General features: G+C 44.3%; 2 protein-coding genes across 7 annotated transcripts in view; one reads left to right on the forward strand and one right to left on the reverse strand.

Annotated features, from left to right (window-relative positions):
• The window catches only part of TTLL10 (tubulin tyrosine ligase like 10), a 229,529-nt gene extending 227,690 nt beyond the window's left edge, over positions 1-1,839 (reverse strand). For both annotated transcript variants that reach the window (XM_082229878.1, XM_082229876.1), the window contains exon 1: positions 1,720-1,839. The gene's annotated coding sequence lies outside the window, so the exon portion shown is untranslated. The remainder of the gene's footprint in view (positions 1-1,719) is intronic.
• A 78-nt stretch (positions 1,840-1,917) lies between these two features.
• The window catches only part of LOC309536382 (uncharacterized protein C1orf159), a 38,350-nt gene continuing 30,455 nt past the window's right edge, over positions 1,918-9,812 (forward strand). For 3 of the 5 annotated variants that reach the window (XM_082230574.1, XM_082230576.1, XM_082230575.1), the window contains exon 1: positions 1,954-2,158. In XM_082230574.1, the coding sequence (XP_082086700.1) occupies positions 1,970-2,158 (189 nt within the window). In that variant the 5' untranslated portion in view covers positions 1,954-1,969. The other 2 variants (XM_082230577.1, XM_082230579.1) reach the window with 2 other exon arrangements.

A 9,812-nucleotide genomic window follows, 5' to 3' on the forward strand; every position in this document is an offset into this window, starting at 1 on the left:
AAGATGGTGAGTCAGGAGGGAGAACATGGCTTTACAGTACTTTATGGTTCAGGGGTGCAGCCTGATGAACACAGGGACAGAACTAGTCTCCAAATACTTGACCCACTAACAAGCAGGTTGCTCCCTTATTTCTCACTGGAGACCCTGAGGATGGAGGCTGAAACCAAGAGGTGTGGCAACTTTACCTCCTATTGAACCAGCTGGTGGCTCCAAATTGCACGCCCTCTCAGAAGGTGGCAGTCCAGACCTTTCAAACTTTTTGGTCATGCCATACCTTGGCCTCTGTCCCCTTGTCTTCAAAAGAGGGTTGACATTTTGGAGGAGCTGTTTAGTAGCCATGGTTATCAGATTCTAAAAATAAGGGGCTTCCATTATACTTTACAGAGCCACCTTTTATGGGTGATGAAGAATTGTTATTTCTTTGTCACTTTATTATAACTATTATAATTATTCTTAAAAGGGCATCCATATAGAAATGTTGTCACCTGCCAACTGGCCCTTTAAGAACATCTCTCTTTTCCCCCCTAAAAAATGAAAATCAGTGCTGAAAACAGCGAGCTTCAGTAATAACAGTGCAAAGAGCTGCCTGTTAAACCCTTTTGTCTTCAGGAGAAGTTGTGTTTTGTTGGACCAAGCTACAGGAAGGAAGGGGATTCCCTATTCTCTCCGCTGGCTTTAAGACTCTTCACCTTTTCCCTTCCTTACACCCCACCCTACAAAAATCAAAGGTATCTATCGAATCAAAGCAGCAGCCTTTGATTCTTTGGTGACATCAAAACGCTGTTGTGGCTTCTCTCCACCCCTTCCTGGATATAATAAGAATCAGGGTTTCATGTTGAGATGTCTTTGAGCGGTGCAAAACCAAAGAGGGAGCTTTAGCTGCAAAGCCAGCCGGGAGTGGAATTCTATTTGCTAACCAGCTGATGGGGGATGGGTATTGATTGTGTGTTATGCGATGTATTCAACACTCGTGCTACTCTGGAGTAGACCCACTGAAATTCGTGGCCACGACTAAATTAGGTTCATTAATTTCAATTGGTGTACTCTGAGTAAAACTTTGTGGGGAACATTTTTCACACCAAGGGCCACATTCCCACCCTGGGCAATCTTCCAGGGGCCACTTGACAGCAGTGGGCAGGGCTAGAGTCAACAGTGGGTGGAGCAATAAATGCAAAATTTATCACTGCACTAGTATTACACAGATTGCTTGCATGTTAGTTTGTTTAGACAGAAGTTTGCAGATATGTGAATGGACCAATCTGAGATTTTCAAATACTTTTCAGCTTGGTTCCCCCACCTCTTCTCTCTCTTTTTTTTCCAGTGTGCTTAAAGGTGAATTAAAACTGTGTTTCATTTCCCTTCTGCCTGAGTTAAGGAAAGGGAACAATCTTCTACGATTCAACTGAATGAGTATTGTGCCGTAATGTGGAAAAAATTACTCAGTTTATGTTTGCATAATTGCATAGTGGATATTATCGTTAATAATAATGATAAGAATACAGTGCTATTGTTTCTGCTTAACTGCTTAGCATGAAATATTGAAAACATAAAAATAATGATTATATATGTCAACATAATTTAGTACTATTATTTTTAATGTAAGAATAGCTTTTTCTATATTGTACCTATGGAACGTATGTGCATAGGGATCTTCGTGGACCACCACCCCTAAAAATTAACACCTATTCCCCCATCCTCGAAATAATCTTTCTCTCTCACCTGATCCCTCCTCCTCCAAATACTATCGCCACCTCTTCCAGGGGCGTCTCCGTGTCCTAGCAACGCTCAAGATGGCCTCTCTACCCGGAAGGATTTCTGGTCGTTGTAGTCCAGGCCTGCATTCAACGGCAGCGTCTCCTTCTCGCCTGAAAACTACAGTTCCCAAGAGGCGCCGCGGTAAAAAGAGGGGAAGTGGGGCAGGCGAAGCGCGTTTACCTGGACGAGGTGAGGCACGGAAGCGCGGTGGCTGATGGGAGGTGTAGTTTCCGAGGAGCAGGAGGCTCCAGCGGCGCAGGCGGGCCGTAGGGCCCCAGCGGGACTACAAATCCCAGAGAGGAGCGGGAGGGAGCGGGGCAGGGCGCCGCCTCAGGGCGGGGGGTACGAAAGGGAGCCGGTTGGAGTCGGCTGTTGCCAACGGCTGTTGGGTCCGCTCGCTCAGGTGAGGCCGGGAAAGGGGCGCGGGTGGGCGGGGCTTGGCGGGGCTGTCTCCCGTCTTTCCCCCCATTCCTCTTCTCCGAAGGTAGAGCCCCTGAAGAGCTGGAGGAGGGTCCCCCGTTGTCCCTCAGCGAGCATGGAAGGCTCAGGCGGTGGCGCCTCCTGCTTGGGGGGTCGGGAGGTGAGGGGCCGGGTGGAATCTCGCCTTGACGTCACTTGCATTGACCTCCCCCCACATAGGCGTCTGGGGGGAATCTAACTTGACCCTTCCACCCCACCTCCCACAGACAAACATTTGTGGGCATCTAGCTTTGCCCCCCTTTCCCTTCCCATATATTTGGGGGAGTCTAGTCTAGACGATTTCCTCCCCTCCCCTATGCATTTGGGCTAATGTTTTAATATTTTAATGTTTCAATATTTTAATGTTGTATTTTAATCTTGTTTTTAAGTTGTATTCATTCAACTTGTTTTTGTTATTGCTTGTTAGCCGCCCTGAGCCCGGCCTTGGCTGGGGAGGGCGGGGTATAAATAAAAACTATTATTATTGTTATTGTTATTATTATTATTTAACTCTGACCTCCACCTCCACACACACACACACACACATATTTGGGGGAGTCTCGTCTTGGTACTCCTGTGAACATACACACGGTTGGGGTTTTTTGGGGAGGAGGGGGGTATTTTGCCAGGAGCATTTTGGCACCTGTATATTTTTAGGGACCCAGAGGGTGAAGCTTTGCTCTCCCATCCTTATGGGACAGTGTCCTCTTGACTTGTTAAATATTTGGGACAGAAGGTTCCCGTCTGTATTTGTTATGAAACTTGGTTCTTGTTTTCATACGCACCTTAATAGAAGCTATGGGGGTTTGGAGAAAGAAGTGGGCTAGTTTTGGGGGTGATTTGAAGGACGGCCTGCAGATGGGTGGGGTGTACATAATAAATCATTGTTATTATTATATGGAGTTTTGCATATACCACCAATCAATTGCCCCTCCCTTTTCCACTGAACTATAGCTTTAACTGGTGCACACCTGACACCTCATGGACCAAATGAGGAAGTCTGGTGGGCCTAGTTAGACCTGCCGACTGGATACTCCCCGCTGCCGACCTGAGTCAGGGGACCTTCGGTACCTACCCTTAAGGTCAGTTGTGCATAAGAAGTGGGGCCTTCTTGATGGTGATCCCGCACCTGAAGTCCTCACCTTGCTCTGTGTAGCCAGTTGTTTAGTTCAGTGTTGAAGACTTTCCTCTTCAATGCTGTATTTAACTTGAGTTACAGATCAGCTTGTTAAAAGTTTTTTTCTGTCCTTGGCAATGTGGATGCCATATCTTTATAACTTGCCCTGCTCTGGTTTGTATGTTGGTTTGTGAGGACGTAGCCTTCAAGAATATATTTAATAAAGGAGTTAGTCTCTCACAAAGAGAATGGCCCAATATTGGATCTCAGGGTTGACCCACCTACTCACCTATGAAAATGGGGAGAAGCTCCCCTCAAAAGGGAGAGTGTTTTAGGCCTCACACCTGTATGTCTGGCTCCCTACAGACACTTCTGTTTAAAGTATGTGGGACTATAAAACAAGCAAGTTCCAATAAGGAGAATATTATATATTTTTATAATTCCACTTAATATCCCATCTTCTTCCAAGGTATACAAGGTGAGGTACCTTTTGTCCTCAGAATAGCTTTGTAATGAAGGTTAGGCTGAGATAACAAGTTCACCATTGTAAGGATAGTTTTGCATGGTGTTTGTTGTGAGTTCACTTCCCCCATCTGAATTTAATTTATGATAAATAAGTGGGAATGTCTTTACTCCTTATTGAAGTGGGGCGGGGAGTACCTGGGCCCTGGCACCTGATTTTTACAGAGACATATCTTGGGCTCCCTTATTAATTTGACTTTTAAATGATCAGGTAACTGGAAATTGCCTGAGAGCTGCAGCTGCTAGCCAGAGCGGACAATACTGGGCAAGATGGACAGATAGTGTGGCCTAGTATAAAAGAGCATTTTCATGTTTCTTTGTTGCAGAAAAGCAACACATGGCATCTCAAAAGATTAACTGACTCATTTTGGTAGTGTGCTTGTGGAGAAAATTACCTGGTACCATGTGCATGCAGCAGGCAAAGAATGTAATGGATATGTGAGCAACTAGACAATACAGCCTGTACTCTGCATCTATAGATAAAGTTGGCAGCGGCTGTTGCAAATTTTCTCATTCCTTCAATTCAGTAATGCTTTTAGGTGTGTCATGGGAACTCTCACAGCTACTGAGTACTGTTCTGAAAAAGCTTCATGTTCTGAGCTGCATATATACAATTCTTACTTTTCCTGCTAATTGGGGCGTGTTTGAGGTATGTGTAATAAAAATGGAAATTGCTGCAAAGGTTCCTTAATTTTTGAACTGCTTGGTGAGACCCGAGCATCTTACATAGGTGAGTGGAAGCATCTGTGCTTTGGAGTTTGACTCCTGTACCCATGAGGACTATAAACGTGACTTCCTTATTGAGCAGGACAAGCATAAATTATCCAGTGAAAGAAACAACAAAATGACGAACAAAATGAATTTCAATAGGGACAAATGTAAGAGTCTGCATTTAGGCAGGAAGAACCAGCTATACAAATATAAGATGGGGGGGACACCTGGCTTGCCAGTAGTACATATGAAAAGGATCTTAGTAGACTACAAGCTTAACATGAGTCAATAGTGTGATGTATCAGCAAAAAAACCTAATGCTATTCTAGGCTGCATCAACAGAAGTATAGTGTCCTGATCAAGGGAAGTAATATTTTAAAATGTGGCTCTTTTGGGATTGTTTTGATTTTATATAGAGTAATACCTCTGGTTGCATACCGTCCTCCTTGCAAACGCTTCAGGTAACCAGCTCCGCTAACCTGGAAGTAGGTCTCCTGGAAGCGAACTTTGTCCCGAGATGTGAGTGGAAGTTGCGCACCAAAGGCACGCGCGCAGTGGGAAGCCCCACTGGCAAAAGCGCACCTCATGTTAAGAATGGTTTCAGGATAAGAATGGACCTTCGGAACAAATTAAGTTCGTAAACAGAGGTACCACTGTATTGTGTTCTTTTTTGTGAACCGCCCTGAGACCTCTGGGTATAGGGCGGTTTATAAATTCAATGAATGAATGAATGAATGAATGAATATTACTACTCTATTCTGTTTTGATCAGACCACACCTGGAGCCTTATGAGGAATGGTTGAGGGAATTGGGTATGTTTATGCTGGAAAAGAGGAAACTGAGAGGAGATGTGATAGCCAATGGCTACAAGTTACAAGAAGAGAGATTTCAACTAAACATCAGGAAGAACTTTAAGGCAGTAGGAGCTGTTCAACAATGGAATAGACTTCCTTGGAAGGTGGTAGATTCTCCTTCCTTTGGCGTTTTTAAGTGGAGGTTAGATGGTCATCTGTCATGTATGATGTAATTGAGATTCCTGCATTGCAGGGGGTTGGACTAGATTCCATCCAACTCTACAATTCTGTGATTCTATGAAAAATGATCTGGAGCAGGATTGGGGGTTGCTGTGCCTTGATTCTGTTTCCTTGTTTTGTATGTCTCCATCCCTGGATAGAGAAACCTTTCGTATTGGGGATGTCCTGTAGCAAAAGTTTCATCCAGCTATGGCAGCTAGAGGGTTTTCTTTATTACTTAAATGACTATTACATAAAAGACAGCTGTGTAATTTAATACACCAAACTGAAATAAGTCCCCGTTACTCCTGGAAGCAAGGCTGTCCAAAGGGGAGAGGAATGGGCATGCTGCCTTAAATAATAAATTGGTCAGATTCCTGGAATGGGCAGGGGATATCATTCAAACTTCTTGAAGGTGTTGAAGAAGGAAAATTTGTTTGTATATTTAGCAGACAGTGCAAGGCCCAGCAAGAAATAGAGGGATGGTTGGAGAAGCATCGCATTGCTGGCAGGAAAAGGATTCCAAACTTTGAGTTAGAGAGGGGCTGTGACAGCCTTGAATTTTCATGGCTTCTCTGACTTCTGAGCCTTTCTCTGCAATATCCTGTTGTCGTCAGTCCTAGCCAGGCATATTTCAAATAAAGTGTTTCAATCCTTTTAAGAAGGTTGAACTATCTAGTTGGGGCTTTAGAGTCTGGTATTCTCTCTGCATCCGCAACTCTCGCTGTACTCTGTGCATTTTGTAAGTCCCACATAGTCTTGAGTTTTTCTGGGTTGTGTTTGCACTAATTCCTGCAGCTGTACAAGAATCGTGATGAGTCAAAGTTTGCTAGAGCTACCAGCAGAGCAGGCTGTGCAACTATTGCCCAACTGTAAAAAAGGGGGGATGACCCCTTCTCGAGATGCCAGAAGTTTCCAAAATGCCAATGGCTGAGTCATCTCACTGTGCTTTGGCAAGTAAAGCCCTGTCAGTCTTATGTGTGTTCTTGTCTAGAAACTTAGCAGAGAGACCTAGCTGCCCTGAAACAATGGCAGAGCCATGGGAACATTCTCTGGGGAAGGATAGTAGCTCAGTGGTAGGAAATCTGCCTTGCATGCAGAAGGTTCCAAGTTCAATCCCCAGCATCTCCAGTTACGGCTGGGAGAGCCTCCAATCTGAAACCTGGAGAGTTGATGCCAGTCAGTCCAGACAGTATTGAGCTGGATGAACCAATGGTCTCTTGACTCTATATAAGGCAGCTTCCTGTGTCTTGCTGGATGCACCTAGGATATGGTGACCAAATTTCCAACACAGATCATCATTGCTGAGGCTCTACACTCTGATCACAACCTTAAAGGTTAGAACTTGGTGAAATAAATGGCACTGTTCACTGTAGACTTTAGCATGAAGTACAGTGGTACCTCGGGTTAAGTACTTAATTCATTCCAGAGGTCTGTTCTTAACCTGAAGCACCACTTTAGCTAGTGGGGCCTCCTGCCGCCGCCACACCGCCAGAGCACGATTTCTGTTCTCATCTTGAAACAAAGTTCTTAACCCGAGGTACTATTTATGGGTTAGAGGAGTCTATAACCTGAAGCGTATGTAACCTGAAGCGTATGTAACCCGAGGTACCACTGTAGTTGCTTTAGGCAGTGAATTCTACAGAAAGTCTGACATTCCTCTTTCTGCAGTGTGTGTGTGTGAGGGGAGAGTGAGAAAGAGAGAGAACTTTTCCTTTAAGATACAAAACTGTCTACTGTCAGCCCTGGAAAATTTTGAGAACACATTGACTGTGTGTGTTCGAAAGCTCAGGAATTGAAAAGGGTTTGAGGATCTGCCCTACATTTACTCTATTATTTTGAACCTTTATTTCACACAAAGTGGACCAGGTTCTGCTAATGAGAAAGCCCTGAAGTGCAAAGGTGGTGTTCATGCTCCCAGTAGTCAAGCCTTGGGTTTCTATTGTCTGCTGCAATGCTTTCTTCAAGACTTCCGAAACAACCTTACTGGCTTTTTTTTTTGCCTGGGCCCCAGAAACCTCATTACTCTGGGCACTATCTTGGATAATGGGGTGGACCTGTACATTCTTCTTTCTTTGACTTTCCTTGCAACTTCTGAACTTTTAAAAATAACTGTAAAAAAAACAAAAACCATTTGCTGCCAATTTTATTGCTTTCTATTCTGCTCTTAGCAGCAGGTTTTATCGACTCCTGCATGTCACGTTTTACAGCCTAAGATGCTATTCTGTTAGTGACCCTAATTTATATCCGTTTTCCTACTTCCATTTCCCACTCACCCCTATATGAGGGCGTGTGGGTTTTAAAAAGTGACCCACAAGAGCCTGTGCTTCTCAGATATAGCCAGAAAGCCCTTGTGCACGAGAACAGGTTAAAGGCCTATCTAGTTCAGCTTTCTTTTCTCAGAGTGATTTACCAGAAGCCCACAAACAGGACACGAGTGTAACTCTGTGATCCTGCTGTGTAAAATGCATGCCATTATTATGCCATCACTGTGCATGGCACTTTTACAGATTAAAAATTGAAAAGTCAACGGAGGGGGAGGATATATATATGCATACTGTTCCATTACCCATATGTGGTCTTAGTGCCCCCCGCATCTCTTACAAAAACTAAGGGTTTGTGTGGAATGACTTCACAGAGAAGTTGAGCTTTAAAGTGGGAGATTGAAGGTAAAGTGACAAGCAGACTGTGTTGGATTTGTGAGTGGAGAGAAGAAAGACGACACAGTTGACATTTAAGGTGAAGCAGAAGCTGGTCTAATTGTCGAAGGTGATGAATTCTGAATAGAAGGACGAAGGTTAAGGAATGACAATGAAAAGTTTGAGAGAAGAAGGTTGCGATGGTTTTGATGATGTGATTCCCCCGCCCCCCTTGTGGGGGCTGAAAGTAGGAGCTGTTGGGCAACCTGAGATGTGAGAGCACAGGACACAGGAGCCAACTCCTAGGGGCCAAGGGGGCTTCAGTTCCCCCAATGAAATATTTAATAGGACTGGGTCCCCCCAAAGTTGATGGGCATTGCCATTCAAATGGTGTGCATGCACCGTGTCATGTGATCGATTTTGTGGGGTGGGGCTTACCTGGCTCTCTCCCCCCCCCCCCAATATTTTATTCAAGTTGGCACTCCTGGCACAGGATGCTATGAAAAGTATGTGTGAATAAAGTTCCAGTGAGGAATAGGACCTTGAGGTGGGTGGCGCCTTCCTCCTCTCCTTCCAAAGGCACAGGCCGGTTAAATATATCTATTTCTAAAATAATTTATACGCTGCTTTTAAACCAGAAGTTAACAATGTGGTGTGCAACAAAACTTGTTTGTTTTTAGAAAAATATTTGGATACTATTTCATAAATGAATCAAAGCAACTTACATGAAAAATACATAAAACCATACCAAAAAAAGTTTAAAACAGACATAAATTCATCATTGTGGAAACATGTACTCTTAATATCCTGCATACTCCTGGCAGAATATAAACCTTTTCAGCAGATAATCCTCTGGTCTAAAACATATGAAACAGCATTACGGTTCTTTAAAATTGCATCTGCGGTATCTAAGGGCCAGTAAAAACTGGTAAAATGTAACAAAGGCCCAGGAAAATCTAACTGAAGAGGAGTTTTTGCTAGTCGATATTTTATTCAATGAAATATATCTTTTGTCACCTGGATATCGAGAGAGAGTCCATTCTGCAAAGGGGGTGCCAGCGGAGAGAGCCTGTCTCCAAGTGGCCATTAGATAAAGATCAGCAGGATGAGGCAGGACCAAGCGGGCTTCTTGTGATCACTGTGGTGTGCAGGTAGATCTACACAGGTGGAGCCATTGTTTCAGATAGCGTGGTCCCAATCTGTGTATGGCCTTGAAAGTTGCCAGCAGTACCTTTAAACTTGGCTCTGGAGCAAATCAGCAGCTAACACCCTTTTCTCAGCTCTGGTGATGTCGGTGTTATATGGTTTCCCACTTAGCAGTCTAGCTGCAGCCTATTGCTTCCAAACTTGCCGCCATCACTGCATCCCAACTGCCCTGTCCCCACCTGATTAGGGAAGAGCATTGTTCTTGCAAGCCTGTTGCTTTATTTTAATGTCTCTCTTTAGGGAGGGTTCAGAAACATCCTGCTCTGTTCCTCTAGTGCCATTATTGAGATTCATGTCCAGTCCACAAGTCCTGGCTTCCCACAGCTTGTATGGACCTGCCTGTCTGCCAGGATCTCTGCATTGTCACTTGTGGGGAAAGATGCTGGCAGA

Source organism: Podarcis vaucheri (assembly GCF_965113315.1).
Source record: "Podarcis vaucheri genome assembly, chromosome: 7".
NCBI classification, from domain to species: domain Eukaryota; kingdom Metazoa; phylum Chordata; class Lepidosauria; order Squamata; family Lacertidae; genus Podarcis; species Podarcis vaucheri.